At 43.5% G+C, this 19,431-nt stretch overlaps 1 protein-coding gene across 11 annotated transcripts in view; it reads right to left on the bottom strand.

Annotated features, from left to right (window-relative positions):
- Positions 1 to 19,431, bottom strand: part of LOC108627547 (MAP7 domain-containing protein 2) — a 138,929-nt gene that overhangs the window by 53,784 nt on the left and 65,714 nt on the right. For 2 of the 11 annotated variants that reach the window (XM_026815665.1, XM_026815670.1), the window contains exon 1: positions 6,374 to 7,098. The exons of 8 other annotated variants lie outside the window; for them this stretch is intronic. In XM_026815665.1, the coding sequence (XP_026671466.1) occupies positions 6,374 to 6,542 (169 nt within the window). In that variant the 5' untranslated portion in view covers positions 6,543 to 7,098. Of the gene's footprint in view, positions 1 to 6,373; positions 7,100 to 19,431 lie in introns of those variants that run through there. One more of the 11 variants, XM_026815660.1, reaches the window with a different exon arrangement.

Below are 19,431 nucleotides of genomic sequence, written 5' to 3'. Positions count from 1 at the left end.
TTAACACAATGTAGAATTTTTTCAAGCAAACCAGTCATATTTTTTTTTTCTTTTCAACGGAGCTTCGACAATCGTGCGCAAATTCATGAACGCCGAAATAGTAAATTTCGTCCGAAGTAGAAAAGGGCAGCTGAAGAACGCGGTGACGGAAGAACGTCGGGAAGCTCGTTGCAAATGGTTCCGTGAAATGGCCGAAGTTGGAGTTGCGAGCGCGCCGCGTCGGTAGCAAGCGCATTAACGATCGAGGAGCGTATCGCTCGTTACCGCAGTATGTATCCAGGCTTTATCGTTCGCGAGATTTATGTCAAGTGTATCGAAGGACTCCTGGCATTTTTATTCGATCGAGATAATGTCGACGTCGCAGCTCCTTTGTTCCCCGCATTGTGGCCGATTCTGCGGACCGAGTCGCGACCAGTTATCGAGAGTTATCGGGCACGCGGGGCGCACGTTTTTCCTTCCTGGCTTCTTTCTTTCTACCGTATCGGGACTCGCCAAGTCAAGGAGGCGCATCGATGCGTTTCGATGTCACGGTTCGACATGCTCCTTCCAGACGATAATTGCATCGACGAAATTTGTTGTCCCCTCCCTGCTCCTTCCTTCTTCCGCTTATTAATTACAATCCATCTGGATCTCTTTTCTGCGATAAGACTGAAAGTTACGGTAACCCTTGAAACGATCAAAAAAAGAATTACTAGTAGGAATTTTCAGTATAATTTTATTAATAACGATAATTCTTTCTTCCCCTTGTTGTTATCTCAATCAAAACCTCAAGTTCATGCTATTATGTAAAACTAATTTAGATATATACTAATGTAGATAATGGAATACATACGTACAGACAGACAATGGAATTTCTTTTTACTACAAAGAAACGATGATTCCCGACGATATTGGTTCTAGTTTGTCTAGTTTTATTAACTGAGAACCGCGGACAAGGAGTTATGTACGTCTTGCTCAGCGGGGGAGACGGCGCGGAATCGCGAGAAAGAACTCGGCGCTTGGAACATCGCTAAATCTACCGGTCGGACGAGTTTTTCGGATGCCCACTTGAAACTTGGAACTGTACCAATAGAATCCCGCGGCTACATGCGAGGAATCGAAAAAAGGGACACGGGCTACACCGAAAAATTTTATTACCCTCCCACGCTGCCCGCTTCGTGTGTTTTCCGTCGGTATTAAGCAGCGATCGCGAACCAGTCACGGGATTTGGCCTATCCTCAACAATATTCGTTCCAGCCGCTTTTGTAGTTTATTCGTCGTGACGAAAGTTCGGGCCACGGAGACTGTAACTCTGTCCTCTCAAAAATAGCACGTACAGAGTGAGGAAAGTTCGAAGGAACCAGAATTTCCATCGAGTTTCGTAAAAATATACGAAATATATGAAGTTCGTAATATTCGTCTGGGCATTCGAAGCATGACCAAGATTTTTTTCTTTTAAATACAAAAAATTCGGTCGTCCATCGATCGGAGACCAGAAAAAGTTTCCCATTTCGTGGTTACAATCGCGATTACTTTTCTTATTCTCGGAATGGTGATGCCTTTGTTCAACCGAGGTGGTGAAGTTTGCCAAACACGTGGCGACTCGCGAAGATGAATCGGCCTGCGAATACTTACACCCACCCGAAGTTTTCTGAATCGGTGAATTTTCCATTCGGAATGCAGCCAACGTTCGAATTAAAAGTTCATCCCAGAAATTACCGAAATATAAGCTGCCAATTATTCCCGATGTTATTTTACAATAAAGAGCATCAAGAGCCAACAACCTTTACAGTAATTCGCATTTTAGTTAAAAGAAATTAAACTTTTTAATTAGTTCAAGACATGTCTGTTGGTCAGTTGTTCAAATTTATCACAAACAAAAATAAATTAATGATTGCTATCATGAGTAATATTAAAATAAACGAAATGTGGATAAAATTATCTTAATTTGCGGAGTAAACAGACAATTATTGGAAAGTACACAAAAATAAGAGAATTAGACTTATGTTAATTACTCAATAAATGTAAATTCGAAGCGAGAGAGACAGAGGTGTGCCTGTCGACGAAATAACGAGGATGAAAGGGCAGGCCGAAGGCAGACTACGATCCGGGATAATCTTACTGATCCGTTTATGCCGCGGATTTCGATTCACAGGGCGGAAGGTCTCGCGAGATATTGTGTCCCCGTTCGCGATTCACGAATTCCAGGCAAGCGCCAACAATGCTCGGATTAAGATGCACAAACGAACCCATAGTTTCGCCCCCATTCAAACGAGATGAACTTACAGGCGTTATGTACACTCCCCGAATGGGGATCGATAAGAATAATGCTGGCGTCCCGATGCACCGGTATGATCATTCGGCATTAGCTGTTCGTTTCCAGTCTATAGCGCGTGATTAACGGATTCGTTTAAACGTGATCGGTTCATGCAGGGAATTAAGAACGATACAAGCGATCGAATAATCGGGACAGATGAGCCGTGACCTTATCAATCGCGGAAACGAGCATTTTATTGAAAATGTTTGATACACACAGCACTCATGCGAATCTATACGCAATTTATCTCCATACGCAAGTAGATATGTTTTTATATACACGTCGATATAAGATATTGAATGAAGTTTCCTTCTTTGAATATACTTTGAAAGCTCCTTTAGAGATTTGCTTAATATTTCTTTCATACGTTTTATACGTCATGTGGATATTGGTAGGAACAAGAATACGAGATTATTGAAAAGATATTAGGCGAAATGCGATGTAAAACGGTACAATTTCCGTGGAGAATCGTCAGAAACGAGCTACTGCGCTTCAACGGGATCGTTTCACGGCTAGACTAGTCAATCATCGTGCCAATCGAAACATCCTGCAACGTCAATCAGTCGAACAATACTTTCCATCGCGTACGATCACCAAGGATTTCTATTGGCGTTCGTTCTCGACTTTGACGGATCGTTTTAATCCCATCGCGAACGATTCTCTCAAAAATCGTACGAAAGATTCGTTCGACGAAATTTTTTGTTCAGGAAAACGAATAATTGTTATAATACAGTCGAGATGTTCCCATCAGACATCGTATGAACGCTGACTCTAACGATAAGGTATCTTAATCTCGTGCGATTATTTATTAAGGCGAACGTCGTAAATCGTGTCCAAAATGTGAAACGAAGTATTATGGGCGAAACCTGGGTGCGATGGTTCGCCAAATCGGTCTTATCATTTCGCCGTTATCGAATATGAAACGTCGTGAAATTTGGACTGCAGATTTCCTTCCCGTACCTCAGTTTGCACTTTGATAACGCTTCCGCGCATTCCCCTTGACAAATTGTCCAGCCGAGGGGCAATCTCCTAGATGCTCCTCTTTAAATTGAATTTACACACGCAACAGAGAAATGCAATTTCTCTAACTAGGATAATTTCTAAGAGAAAATCTGCTGCTTATTACTTGCAGGTATAATTATGTTACATTGGCACGTATTTTTACCGATTGTTCCATCGGCTTTGAAGTTTGAGACAACAAAGGCAACGTTCGATGTCTTGGCCACAACTTGAACTGCTCATTAACGAGGCTTCTGCCTCGACGTTATCGACCGCGGCCGCACAACGGAACGAACTTTCGCCGGTGCCTCATGTCAAACGTTCGACGAGCACGAAATTAATTGCTCGTCACGGCCCGTTCCCCTTTGCCGCGACGGGGTTACGGATAAAGTGTCAAGGAGGAGAGCTTCTTCACGCTCTCTCCTCTCGCGAGATCCCCTCGTGGCATCATCTCGAGCTCTCGACCGCTTGACAAAGTGCATATGAGATATAACGAGAATGCAGCCTGCATCCGCGGTGCAATCTCGCGTGAACACGTATATTGCTACGTACGGGCCGAGGAAGAACTCTCGAAACACGGCGTCACGTATGCACACGCATGAAAGAAAGCTTGCGAAGCAAAACATTATCAACCACGTTCAGATAAACGATACAGATAACGAAATCTTAATTGTTTAACTCGTATGTCCGAATAAGATTAAAAAAAAAACACTTGTATAGAGTAGAAAATTTTATTATTCATTTATTAAAAAAGTTTCATAATATCTATTTTATTTAATTATCGTCAATTAATTTCTATGACGACTAAAGCGCTTTTTCCCCGATTTGCACGGGGTTCGCGATATCAAGTCGGCGTTTAATATTACACGGGATATCGCAGTTGGCGTTCATAATGAATTCATTTGCCACGGTTCGCTTATCACTGATCGAGTTCCTGCTACGAGTTATATCCCTACTGGTTTTTGCCTACGTACCCCGATCATCGAAAAAGTGCTCGTTACCTCCTCTTTAGAATAAAGTACTCACCTGAAACAGAAAAGAAACACATCGTTCAGTTATTAGAATGTTCTTGCCGCTGTTCAACATGCATGCAGAGCATTTCATTATGCATTCGACCGCACGCATCGTGCCGTGAACCGGCTTTATCGTAACGGGCTCGTAAACTCAGCTCCCAACATAGTCGCCTGTTAATCATTTATAAAAAAAAAAAAGGAAAAAAATGGGAGCTCGTAACTGTAACTTTGTCGAAAGTAAAAAGGAACAGTGAAACGTATTTAATCGATAATGGAAAGACGATAACGAAGGAACATATATTCCACGCTGCTCGACCGCGTTCGATGGTAATTGTTAATTACTAGATAAATCAATCGACGCCCCAATTAATGATCCCATCGGTTCTGATTCACGCAATTTCGTGCGTCTACCTTCGGTCGCGCGACTAAACTCGCGACACCGTCCGCTACCAATTCACCGTTAATCCGTTTCGCACCCTTTTCGCAGCGCGCCGCTGGGCCATAACTTCTCGTATCCTATTACCGCGGGTACGCTGACCCGTAGGGAAACATGAATGAATGCTATTTCGAATAGAAGCTGGCTAATATCAGTTGCAGTTAAAAACCGCAGTAAATATGAAAAATGTGTACAGTTGGTTTTAAATGAATTTAATCGTGCTGTCGTTTCGTAGTCGAGACACGCAGGGACACAGTGGAGGAAAAAGTAGACAAGTGGATGTGATAGTCATTTATCAAACGCGTTTCTAGGAGCGTCGAGCTAGGAGACTGACTTTTTAGCGCGTGACATCAGCAGATCTATTAGTCACGGGGCTGACGATGAATTCTCTCGGTCTGCAGCAGCAATTACCTCGAAACGGGAAAGGAAACAAAGCCGCTCTGCGTAAGGGCAAACAACGTCGGGCTAACGTTAACCGTGCTGGAAGCCTTTCATTAAGGCTTAACGAGAAAAATCCAGCAGGCCGACTCGTTACAAACAGAATTTAATCGCCTTTTCGACGAAGCGACGAAATAAACAATGCTGCCAAGGAATTGCCATTCTGAAAACGGAGGAACGAGTTGGAAAACTTGGCCTGGATGAAAATCGGAAAACCGTTTCGCTGTACCTTTGCCTGTTACTTATTATTATTTCGTCATTTACATTGCATCCTCTTATCTACTACTCGCACGCAATAAGAACGTCATATACCATCGTTATATAACATCGATGATTATGTATTCAGTTTTTTCATTCAATGTATTGATAGATAACACTGCATGTTTAAATATTTAATGATGACGTATTCGAGAGTATGAATTTTTTCGAACGGAAGTGAGCTCGATTTATAAAATGCAAAAACAATAAATTTCAGTTCTCTTTTCCTGGATTCTACTAAAACGCATCGAAAGAAATTGTGAACGTGGGCGTATCCTAAGCTAAGCTTAACAAAATACCACCGGAACGAGTTAAATCCAGCTTGATAGCGTTTATTCGTCGTCTCTTCTGATCAAACGTTGCATCTCCTTCGAGACGATACGGCAAAAGATCCAGCGAATATTTCGTTCTAAGGAGAACATCGAATTTACGTAACGAATCACGTCCTCGCGTTGTCTGCGTTTCTTAACGTAGAAAGTTTTGATCGGCATCCTGGATTCATAAAGGATCGACACGCCAGTATCGTGAATGGAATAACGAATTGGACGATGACGAATCTCGCGATACCGGTGGCCCGATGCTATTATAAACGAACGTACTTCGACTCGACTTCGCAAGTTTTGTTGAAAAATTAAGCAACAGATAGCAATCTAGTGTTAAACTTTTTCCAAGCCTCGTTACTTATATGTTCCAACTCTTAAGCCGATGCAAATGCATGACGGGAACTTTCATTGGAATATCAAATAGAAAAGATCCCTTTTGAAAATATTGGACTAAATTAATTGAAACGTCGGAGAACCTGCAGTGTCCCGTCAATTTTTTATTACGCTCCGATGATGGTCGATAACTAAGCAATTACTTTGCACGACTTGACTTCCTCCGTTTATATTTAAACGATCATCGATACGGACTGCGACTCGAAACGCATAATACCTTCGCGAAAGTGCACCTTCCTATAGGGTCGATGCCTCCCATTCTCGTGCAGAGTAAGATCGTGAGGACCTAAGTTCTCCCTGGAAAGCGAGCTCACTAAGATCCCCCTTAGAGTCGCTAGGGTGCTGCTAGGAATATCTCTGTTCATTTCGCCGGCTCCCATAATCATCCAACTGTTATCGACACTAACATCACGTCGCAGCTGTTCATCAACTCGGATACAAACAATCACTGATCTCGCGCATGTTTAAACTTATAGAGATGCTTAGCACGCTTCGCCGAAGCGAAGTGATCCGATCTCTGGGTTAATATTTGCTCGTCACACACTTGTAATTTTTAAAAAAAAAGTTCCACTTATTTATAAAACGATGTTCAATATGAACGCGCGTCAACGACGAATCTCGAGCTCGTTTGCAGTGAACCGGCGTGTCGCGCAAAAGAGAACCGCCTCTACTCGCCGTGACATCCGTAACTGGCTTCTTCACAAGCCGTCGCCGACGACGACGACAACCAAGCACGGTAGCGACGCTCGTTGCGTCACCATGTAAATTTAATCGGCTGTTTAGCGGCTGATGGCTCGCGCTAAAGGTCGCGTGCGGGCGTACGACGCGAGCTCTCCGTTCGCGGCGACGCGAGGGACCCGATCATCGATCCTGCCCCCTCGGAAAATCGACATCGTCTAACTAGAAAGTGCCTTTCTCTTCGGATCTAGAAATTCCACTGCACTTTTCACCCGGGAAAACACTACCGCGCTGCCGCTGTTCAACATGCATGCAGAGCATTTCATTATGCATTCGACCGCACGCATCGTGCCGTGAACCGGCTTTATCGTAACGGGCTCGTAAACTCAGCTCCCAACATAGTCGCCTGTTAATCATTTATAAAAAAAAAAAAGGAAAAAAATGGGAGCTCGTAACTGTAACTTTGTCGAAAGTAAAAAGGAACAGTGAAACGTATTTAATCGATAATGGAAAGACGATAACGAAGGAACATATATTCCACGCTGCTCGACCGCGTTCGATGGTAATTGTTAATTACTAGATAAATCAATCGACGCCCCAATTAATGATCCCATCGGTTCTGATTCACGCAATTTCGTGCGTCTACCTTCGGTCGCGCGACTAAACTCGCGACACCGTCCGCTACCAATTCACCGTTAATCCGTTTCGCACCCTTTTCGCAGCGCGCCGCTGGGCCATAACTTCTCGTATCCTATTACCGCGGGTACGCTGACCCGTAGGGAAACATGAATGAATGCTATTTCGAATAGAAGCTGGCTAATATCAGTTGCAGTTAAAAACCGCAGTAAATATGAAAAATGTGTACAGTTGGTTTTAAATGAATTTAATCGTGCTGTCGTTTCGTAGTCGAGACACGCAGGGACACAGTGGAGGAAAAAGTAGACAAGTGGATGTGATAGTCATTTATCAAACGCGTTTCTAGGAGCGTCGAGCTAGGAGACTGACTTTTTAGCGCGTGACATCAGCAGATCTATTAGTCACGGGGCTGACGATGAATTCTCTCGGTCTGCAGCAGCAATTACCTCGAAACGGGAAAGGAAACAAAGCCGCTCTGCGTAAGGGCAAACAACGTCGGGCTAACGTTAACCGTGCTGGAAGCCTTTCATTAAGGCTTAACGAGAAAAATCCAGCAGGCCGACTCGTTACAAACAGAATTTAATCGCCTTTTCGACGAAGCGACGAAATAAACAATGCTGCCAAGGAATTGCCATTCTGAAAACGGAGGAACGAGTTGGAAAACTTGGCCTGGATGAAAATCGGAAAACCGTTTCGCTGTACCTTTGCCTGTTACTTATTATTATTTCGTCATTTACATTGCATCCTCTTATCTACTACTCGCACGCAATAAGAACGTCATATACCATCGTTATATAACATCGATGATTATGTATTCAGTTTTTTCATTCAATGTATTGATAGATAACACTGCATGTTTAAATATTTAATGATGACGTATTCGAGAGTATGAATTTTTTCGAACGGAAGTGAGCTCGATTTATAAAATGCAAAAACAATAAATTTCAGTTCTCTTTTCCTGGATTCTACTAAAACGCATCGAAAGAAATTGTGAACGTGGGCGTATCCTAAGCTAAGCTTAACAAAATACCACCGGAACGAGTTAAATCCAGCTTGATAGCGTTTATTCGTCGTCTCTTCTGATCAAACGTTGCATCTCCTTCGAGACGATACGGCAAAAGATCCAGCGAATATTTCGTTCTAAGGAGAACATCGAATTTACGTAACGAATCACGTCCTCGCGTTGTCTGCGTTTCTTAACGTAGAAAGTTTTGATCGGCATCCTGGATTCATAAAGGATCGACACGCCAGTATCGTGAATGGAATAACGAATTGGACGATGACGAATCTCGCGATACCGGTGGCCCGATGCTATTATAAACGAACGTACTTCGACTCGACTTCGCAAGTTTTGTTGAAAAATTAAGCAACAGATAAGTAAGAGTCTTCGCGTACTTCTTGAATTTATTTAACACTAGAAAGACTGAAACTTAGTATATACCTATATTGCCCAAAGCAGTCAAAATGACTGCATTGTGAAAGAATACTGTGTAAAGAAATTTGTCTAAAATTAATTTTTCGCGCACGCGACTCACCGTGACCGGACACTTAAAGCATACCACCTGCAGACACCTGTTCACTGCCAATTCGCACTGATTCTGATAATATCTATGACACTTTGCACACTGCACTAGATATCAATAGAATCGATCCAGATAAGGGATGAAATTCGTATAATTCCTTGGAACAGCTCGAGCTACGATTGATTTTCACCCGAGAAGAAGCAATACGACGGTGTCTTAAACCGGCTCTGAATAATGTAAAACGGACCGAGAACGAGTTTTGGTGCGCTACGAAAGGGGGTATCGATTTTCAGGTGGAATCGCGATCGCGGTAACGGACGGTCGTCCACGGTGAAACATGCTCGCCCGTGTGACTGACTCGCTCGAGAAGCCACAGGTTCCCTTCTTACTTGCAAGTCTTTCTTGCTCCTTCCTCGAGCCTCTCCCACCGGCTTCTGTTATGCCGGTCCGATTCGACGACGGACAGTTGTTGTACACCTTCGACAGTGTGTCTCGCTATCGTTCCTCGTTCGAGGATCAAAGAGTGGGGATCCATAGGTGTTCGTATCGTCCCGTGTAACTGTGCACTTGTGTACCGACTATTTTTATACTCGCGTAAATAATTACGACAGTAGTTGTATAACCATTTGGTATCTTTAGACTAGCAGCTCTGATCTCTAGTAAACGTCAGCAAGATGTTCTTTGTTACAACTAATTTACAGTGAAGCTCGGTCGTAAAATTAGGATTGGAAATAGTTGCGACAGTCGTTTGGTGAACGGCAACAGTTTCCGGGTTCGAGTTCCGTTCCATTGAGCATGGCCGCCTGTTCTTACATTAAATCTTCGTTTCTCTTTTTCGCTACCAACGATTTTGTCGAACGTATTTCCTGTCCAAAATGGACGTTTCAGATCGTCGATCGAATCGTGACTTCAAGAATTTGTTATCGAGAAGAAAAAAAACATTTTCGATTCACGCGATCTTGTATAACGAAACGTAAAATGTCTGTCACGGAAACGGCATTGAAAATTCACCGGATCGAGGCTTCACGCATTCTTGCATTAAAAATAAGCGAATACGCGTCGCGTCGATGAATATTCGAGCGATCGCTGGCGCTCATTAGCCACGGCTAACCTCGTGAGTCGATAAAAAGAGATGACGTAGACAAGCCTCGCCTCGATATTCAAATTACCCTGACGTTTCACGGCTGATCCACCGTTTCCTCGATTACCAGCCGCGCTTATCACTTTCAGAGAAACGATAACGAAACGTCCGAATTCAAAGACGGTTCTGTGGTTCGACGAAGGAGACGTCGCGGCCAATTTCACTGACTGATTTCCCCTCTTTATCGGAATCGGCCGTCTTAAAAGACGACGTAACGTGAAAAGAATCGAAACGATCCACGAAATAGTCTACCCGATAGCAAATAACCGGCGAATCCTTTGAAACCGCGTACGCTACTCGCTTAGCTAAACATCGCCTTGATCAAAACTCGCAAAAGGAGTCTTGGATGAATCGACATAGAGAAGTATACTGTTTCACCTAAAAGGCGATTGCAAGACGAACTTGACGGGAGCAAGTACGATTGCAGCGGAGCGACCCGATACGAGAGATCGGCGCTCGTTAATTCGGTTTAGTAATCGCTAGGTTCTCCAAGCTACCGAGTTGCCAGGTATAAATTAGCTCGATTACTAGGATAAATGGAATTGTGGTCTTTTCCGGGGACAAAGGAGATTTCGAAGGTAAAGTAAACGTCCGTCGCGTTGCAACACTTTTAATGACTCTCAATACTAATTACGACTCGGTACAGAACGAGGTAAGTCAAACCAAGTAATTGCCATTCTACGATGTTTACGATGTACATTGATATTCCTGGTTCAAGCCTAATCAATGATACTCGCCGATGCCACCGTGGCCCACAAGACGGTTACAAATGAAGCCACGCTCTGTAATTAGCAACGAACACTGACAGTTTCGGTATCGCTATTAACAGGCAATTAAGTTGATTCTCATGCAGCTCGCCGTGTCACAATGGAAGGTTCCCTAGAGTGATGATAGTGTCGTAATAATGAACCGGTTCCCTTGTAATCTCGTCATACAAGCGCATCGATCCGTGAGCACCGTAAATCACGCGTAAAGCACGAATGGGTACTAAGCCTAGCCAACGCTGACCCTATAAACCAGAACGGAAACGAAAATCGTTTTTGCCTCGTTCAGACGAACGAGGAAATCTTACGTACGACTCGTTGCCACAATTGCCAACAGAAAGTACAGTTTGCAAGCTCGGTATCGCAGTAAACGTAACAGTAAGTTGTTCGGGAGAGACTATCGATTATTCTATGTCTTCTAATTCCGAGAAAATTACCAAGCCAATTTCCGGGTTAGTCATTTTCTCCGGAGGGCAGGTAACCGCTCGCGCGATAATCTCCGCGGAACAGAATGTTTCTTCGACGGGTTATCGCGGGCCGAGAGCGTCGGTGCGTGGAAATCTGAAATCATCCATGAACTTAGACCAACTGTAAATAATCAGCCCCTGGGAACCGGCTAGCTCTATTGGGCCTCGTGAGTTCAATAAAGACGTCTGAGATTCGAGAAAGAATCACGACCAATGGGCCCGTAATTATAGCCGATCACGTTGTTGTAGTTTGGGTCGGTTTAATTAGTATCGACTCGGAATGAGAAATAGGGATCGTTTCGCCAACGAGACAATTATATATTTTCAGACAGCAAAGACTTTCATCTTGAATAACTGTAATTAGCTCGCAGGATGAAATGAAGCGGAGGTACCGTCGTTAAATTAGCAACGATGGCGACAGTTCTCCTTCTTCGATGTTAATGACCATGAGACGCAGACGAGAAAGAAGCGGCATCGCCTAAAATGGAAAGAACTCGAGCAAACGTAGCCGCGTGCATACGCGCATACATGGGAAGGCGAGAAGCTAAGAAGCTCGCAGCGAACTCTTTGAGGGATTGTAAAGGGCACCGCATCGGAGGAGCTGACCCCGTTTTTCATTCAGCCGGCAAAAACCTGCGGGCGATTTTCCTGGTGGCGCAGAAATCTTTCGCGAAACCGTTTGCCGAGAGCGCGTCCTCAAAAAGCAGAGGAAATCGAGCACAGGACGAAGCGACAGGACAAGCTTTTTTTCGGATTTTCTACCAAACGAACATAAATAGTGAACTGAAACACATTTTAGAAACCGGTGAAATTGGAATGTTTTCTGTTGAAACAGAAAAATTTGCCTCCCTTCTGTTTACTGAATTCCGCTTCCGTATTTTTACGTTTAAAATTCGCTTTTTTAAAGGAATTAATTCTTGCACAAGGTTGAAGCCGAGCCCGTCTCCTAGTATAACACATCTTTTCTATAAGAGGATAGATTCTCATACGGAAACTGGTAGCGGTGGTATCGCGCTGTTACGCAACGACCGATTCGTCTCGAATCACGATTTCTACCGGCTCGAACCGACCAGTCGCTCGATCCGGTATTCGCGACGACTTCTTGCGGCTAGCTGGCCTTGCAATGCCGTGCGCGATGCAAAGCGTCTCTGGCATTAGAACTGCGTCCACCTGCGCCGCACACGGCCGTCGCCGATGGCATCCAGGCCTTTGTGGCCGGCTATCGACGCGACCGAGAAAATAGATCCTCTTATACAGCTTCGTCGATTATCATCGTTCCTTCGTTAATTATTATTGATTAAAATAGTTTTCAAGTCGAATTCCTTAACCAGTTAAGTGTGTTTGACGACTATATCCGTCATGGAAGAATGGCAGAATTTTGTGTTATGACGACTATATCCGTCATGCGTAAAATTTTGTTACAATTTGATATTTAAATTGTAATTCTGGCGAAAACTAAATTATATTCGTAAATTTTAATATGTTTAGAATGTTACGGGGTCAGGACGAAATGAAATAAACAAATGAAAATTATAGATAATTTGAGTTGGATTTCTAACTTCCTGAGAGCTAACTATATCCGTCATCGCTTGATTATCGCGACACACACTGGGGCGCACTTTGCAAAATGATCGACACAGTTAACTGGTTAAAATTTAGAATTAACATCCGTCGTGTTTTTATGAGTACATTTAATGCAGGATCATTTTTAATGTTGCATTAGAGAAACTGATTTGATGTTCAACGATTCATTCACCGTGTTGACAATTTAAAGGGGTCGAGTACTCGCCAAAACAAATCGTTCCCGCTCTCCGTATTTATCCGAGGGAACTGTTCTTGCGGAGGATGCTAATGGTCCCGAGGAAATTTGCTGGAACCGTGACAAAAAGCCATCAAGTTAATTACCGGAGACTCGGCGCGCTGAGACGAAAAATGGGTGAGACGCCATCCTGGGACCCGGGATCCCGGGGTTAAGTGTGAACTTCGCTAGATCTATCGGCACCCGGCAAGTTCGTAAAAGAGCCATTAGGAAGTTTCGACCTATCGAAGGCTCGCTTTTCTTCCCGCGCTGCATCCTTAATCCCCGTCCCGTTTTCACGGATCGTCGGTATCGCTGGCACATTTAAAATTCTAATTGCGACTGTTTTCGCGCCGACGTTGTTGCAAGCCGATCGTCCCTCCCGGGTTTCGCGAGACCCGCGCGGATATCATCAGAGGAACGGCACCTTCGTTCACCTTCGACGCTCCGACGAGTCTTCCACCCACGCTGGTCGTCGTAAAAATTTACTATTACGCGGAAAGTTCGCCCTGGCACTTGTGCGAAATTGATAATGAACGTAGAAAGTTTCGTAGCTTCAAAATGAAACGAACGCTGTCCCTTCGTCGAGAACGTTCAAGCGAGCGGATGGGATATTCGAATCGATTAAACGAACCACGGCGTACTTGGATCATCGGCTCGTAAAACGCGTCGGTTCTCGTGAAAGTGGAATCCAATTTGTCCATTCAGAGCGTTGCGTGACGCATGAACGTCATTAATTGTTCAACGCGTGCCAACAAGTCACGAAACGTTGGATTTCACCTCCCGATGCAGCAGCAGTGCGGCAAAGAACGAAAACGCGACGCGGTGTCTCTCCTTTGCGTAATCCCTCTTCTCCTTTTTTTTCTGCAAGTCAGCTTCTCGCTTACGCAACGGCTTATTAAAATCGAACTTTATAGCGGCGATAGCGATGCGTTCTCAAAGTGCTACCGTGCTGCATACGCGAGATGAATCGACTTTCGACCCGTCCAGCGGGATTCTACTCAGTGCTCCGTACGCAGAACTCGGATCTTGCCATTAGGCGCTGCGAATAGAGCAGTCACGCTGATTAATGAGCTGGCGCCATTTGTAGCCAGTAATCGTTTCTTTGATAGACGAGGAGTTAACGTCGTTTCGTATCAAGGCCAGCTGTCGCGATTAATTTGAATGCAGAAGCTAATGCGAGCGCAGCATAGTTTCTTTAGAATACTTCTGCCCGATGTTAATCGTGACGCAAACTACTATCATCACTTTCGTCTGTAATACTCTATAACTTTTCTAACTACTGCGAGTTCGAATGTTAATCAACTAGTTCGCAACCACAGGATGACCCGCTTATCCAAGATTTTAATCCTAGATTAGTGAATTCCACATTAATCCTAACTTTCTTCCATTGTTGGTGGCCCGGAACACGATTCAACTGATCCTTTTGAATTTTTTACCACTTCACACCTCGGCGATTAAAACCGTTCTTCTAATAAACGTCTAGGACAGTGGTGGGCAAAGTACGGCCCGCGAAATTATTTAATCCGGCCCGCCGAAGACCCGTCGACATGGATAGTATATGGCCCGCTATAATTACGTTTTCACAGTCGAGAAGTATAAAGTGTATTTTTTCTATAATTCTGGCCCTCCTCTAGAATTTCTTAAACTTTGTGGCCCCCCATTAAAAAAGTTTGCCCACCACTGGTCTAGGGTTTCACTGATCGGGAAGTAGAGAAAAGACAATGAGAGATATAAACAGGATTAATTAGTAATACCGAATTATTCAATTTCCGATAATTCGAAGTATCCATGCACGTCACGCGCCGACGACGCGATATCGAGAAATCTGCCTATTATCACGTTTAGGCGCCTCACTCCGGGTGAAACGTTTTATATAACTGAAAGCCTGAGCGTGATCGCTACCAGACAGGTCTTCGCTCTTTCGCGGTTGCGAGACGCGCCAATCTCTGTCAGAATGTTAATAACCTTGTATCGAAGGTACGCGGTGTAACGATTGCCTCCTAGTCGTCAAAAATCTCTAATGTTCATTCCGAGAAAGAAAAGAGGCATAAAATCGAGAATTCACATGGATTCCATGACCCGGCGAATAAACGCCGCGGTGGCTGTTACACGCCGGTCATTATGTATAAAACGTGACAGTAATGGCTCGTAAGAATTACTGAACCGGGACGCGAGCCCGGGACCTTTTGTTTGCCAAACGGCCGCTCTGCCAATCGGGCTATGCAGTCGTATGCGGATTCTGTCGCTACCGTAATCCGTACGTCAACGCGAATCTCATTTGCATGCTGTACGCCAACGGCCATAAAGCTGCATACGAAACGAAAAGTTCGCGTCGAAACTCGACGAGCCCCGCGCGACGGATCTCGTTCAAGGATCGGTGGTTTCGTTATCATCGTGAAACTTAATTGCCGGAGGAGCGTAATTTTTCTCGAAAGGCATAATACGTGTAAACTGCGACGAGACACGGTGGTGGTAAAAGTCGCGAAACCAGTTCTCGAATCATTGGAAAACGCGCGCCTCTACCAAATAAAGAATGTCGTCTTCCCGTATTCGTACGCAAGAAAGTGAAAACGAGCCGCGTTGGTCAGACGCGCTGCTCGCGTCCGCGCCTTTAAGTAGAACGAGTACAGTCGATGATTCGATGAACAGCCATGTAGCAGAGGTCGTTTAATTTTACTACCTGCTGCGATATCTTCGTAACGTTCATACAAAACGACGAACGTCGAACGAGGATTTACTTAATTCGATATGCCAGAGTAACTAGCAATGGCAAAACGGTTGCACAATGATTGTCCCGAGCCTATCACGCGCGTTATGGTGGATGCGTTAACGCAAGCATGTCGTTAAAAATGAAAAGGAGATTGCGAATTCGAAGGATATCGGGTTCAGGTAGCTGGAAAGTAAGAGCTGTCAGCTTCTCACGACTATACCGTAACGGTATTGCATCCCAACTGCTCTGAGACTCGAGTTCTCTGGAACTCTGTACGCAACGTGCAACCAGAAACACTCTTGTTTCCATCGAGCTGTTTATACTCGAGAAAGTAGGGAGCGTGAATGAAAACCTCGCTGTAAACCAGTCCTCCAGGTTCAATCAAATTATCGATTAAGAAGTGGAAACGCGACAACTGTTCGTTTATCGACCGGGGATGCCTTTTTACCCATCGGAAGGAGGTCCATTTAAAACCGAGGATCCTCTGAAACAGATCTACTCTCGGAGAGATAATCTTAGAATCGAATTAAGTTAACGTTGAGTGACAATCTCGGGTAATAGCGGGTGGAGGAAATCGAGTAACTATGCAAATTTCTCTCTCGCTCCTTCCTCGTCAAGGGAAAGCTTCCGCGGATTTCAACGGATCAGTTAAATTGTAATAACTATGTACCAACAGGTCGAGCGAAGACACCGTGACGAACATTCCAATTAAACTTGGACTTTATCATCGAATCGCTAATGGAACATTAACGACTTCATTTTTCGTAGGCGTCGCTAAATTTGTATTATAACAGTTTCATGTATAAATAGGAATGCCATAAAAAAAAATGATGAGATAATACAATGTATTACAATATTCGAAAACTCCACGCGAGAATATATTTGCGCCAATGGTGGTTTAATCCAGGAGCACTGATATCCGTAATTAGGAGTATAGAGAGCGTGAGGACCGCCTAATTCTCACTCCTGTGTGATACCTGAGGATGAACACACGTGTTTATAATTGCTAGAGCAATCTTACGTAATCGTTAAAATCGACAGAGTAGAGGAATAGTTTCAGTTTGTTCATTTGTTCGATACATTCTATTTTCTTTGAATATACTATTATTTTTCACTCATTACTAAGATTTCACTCTTTAAACTCTAAATAAACCATAAGAAAAAATGTTAAATGTAACTGAAAAGCGATTAGATAACATCACAACCGCGTAACGAAGAATTGCGGTATCGATCTGAAATTAATCGCGACTGCGAGAGGCCTCGTGTTAAAATCTCGGACGACGCATGCTTTTAAATTACCAGCAGCACTATGTTAACGATCGATCTGGCGCGTGCAAGTCGAAACAGCTTCTACTATACTCGAAAATAACCGCATTATGCTTATCAACTTACTTTTTAATACCAACTACAAAATGCAACGATTAGACATTTTCCGAATGAAAATAAACGTCAGGTTACACATGAAATCTTCATGTCAAATGAGGAATTTAATGGGTTTAGCAAAATCAGTTTTAATGGACGAAAGACATTCATTTATATGTGACACAATATTTTTTACACATGACGCAAACCGTAACGAGATTCGTTTTATCATCGTTCAATATAGATTGACACGTTGTCTTCTCAGTTATGTCGCATATGCAATCGATAACGTTTATTACCGGTGGAATCCAAGCTCTGTTTTCAATATACATATACATAGACGCGCATCACGCCACGTAACGTGGTGGAAAGCTTACCGTGGCTAAACGTTATACGTTTTTCCTGTCGATCACGACGGATACACAACAATTGCAGAAAAACGCGAGTAACGCAGTAAAAAAAAAAAAGTGTATTTGCAGCACGCATCAGTCACTCTTGCGTCACATTCAACGCGACGGTGGAATCTGAGCGCGACTGGAACATGCAATCTAATTACGACAATGTCAATGTTCAGTGACCTACGAAAATACCAGCAAACGTCGCGATTCGCTACGAAATCTTTTAATTAATAAAAATATAAACGCTGAATGAAATTCAAAATAGAAAAAATGACTAATGTTTAACTGATAAATACGCTGTTAATTGATTTTCTATAATTATTGTATATTGAAAAGGAAAATATTTGACACACTTCACATTCTACAAAATGAAATAAAATTTTCCAAGTGGAATTCTGTTATTGAACGTCCGTTTTAAACAACTTATCCAAATTTACAGAGAGTGAAATATTGTACGGGAAGATTGAAGTACAGCTGGTCGAAAAAATCAACCGACGCCCATAAACGTATTCCCTCTTCCGTTCGGGTTATTTATTTTCGCGAAAATTGCCGATGCGCTTCTCGGAACACAAATACCTCCCCCATCCGAAAAGTCGTGAGAAACAAAAAGGAGGAAAAAACGCGGATGGGAGAAAAATAGTACGTATTCATACAGTTTGAATGAAATCGCGAACGGATGCGATATCGAGCCGAACTTTCTGCCCGAAAACGCGGCGGAACACAGGAACCGAGTGGTTTTAATAGTCGCCGGGGCTACTCGCCGCATTTCCGTAGAGTTTTCATTGTTCGCGTACTTCTGGAACCCGGCTAGCTCGTGCAACTGGTAATCCGGCAGATGTACCTGCCACGCGGAAACCGTCAATTCAATATGTGTATTTCCTCCGTCCTCTCCTTCCTCTTTCCAGAAGCCGAGCTCCCACCGATATTTTTGTTATTTCCCAACTCGCCGAGCCCTAAACCATCGGCCTCGCTTAAATGCCTCTCTCTTACCACCCGTTCGTTCTCCGAATGCGCACGGGTTTTGATCTAAGGATATTTACTGGACCAGGCGATGACCAAAGTTTGACGACGGGAAAGTTCGTGGGTAAAACTGTGCGCCGCCACGTGCCGCAGCTTGTCGATGGAAACGAGTTCCGCGGCATTTATTATTTATGCTTTGTTTGAGAGGAAATGTTGTTTCCTACCGCGGAAATTGCTTGGATAACTTGATTATAGCGCGGCTCTTTATTAAATTACGAAACACAATTTGTTTGTTTACCATTATCATTCTCTCTCTTTTTATCATCTTCATACTTCATTAATAACCAACGTTAAGGTCGAGAAAAATCGGAAGCCGTTGCACGGGATTCACATAATTGCGTTAGACTCCGTCAGCGGTTTAAGGTTTTCTCGAACGTCTTCCATCTCCAGGAACATGACTGTTCATATTTTCAACCGAATCAATAAAGTTATCAAGCCATCTATAATTCTGGGCGTTTTATTTGAACATGGTTGTATTAATAGCGGTTTCGTTTTCCTTTGATGTCAGGCTTAATCGTGCACATCCTCTCGCTATCGACCAGTTGAAGATATCGTAGATACGAGATAAGTCTTTTTGAAGTAATACGTGATTCACTCGTTTCCAACAAACGGAATGTTAAGGTTGTACGAGCCGTAAGAACTCTGCCAAAAGTTTAAGACATGTAATAAAAAGCTGTAGCCAGTAATGAGCTTTGTAGGCACTGATAGCCTCTACAAAGAAAGATTCTATGTATTTTTCTTCTAATTTGAATATTTAACGAGTTAAGTATGATTA

The sequence above is a fragment of the Ceratina calcarata genome, unplaced genomic scaffold (assembly GCF_001652005.2).
Source record: "Ceratina calcarata isolate Rehan_Ccalc_2016 unplaced genomic scaffold, ASM165200v1 scaffold478.2, whole genome shotgun sequence".
NCBI lineage: Eukaryota > Metazoa > Arthropoda > Insecta > Hymenoptera > Apidae > Ceratina > Ceratina calcarata.
Note: the sequence above shows the minus strand (reverse complement) of the source record. Positions and strands in the feature narration are given on the sequence as shown.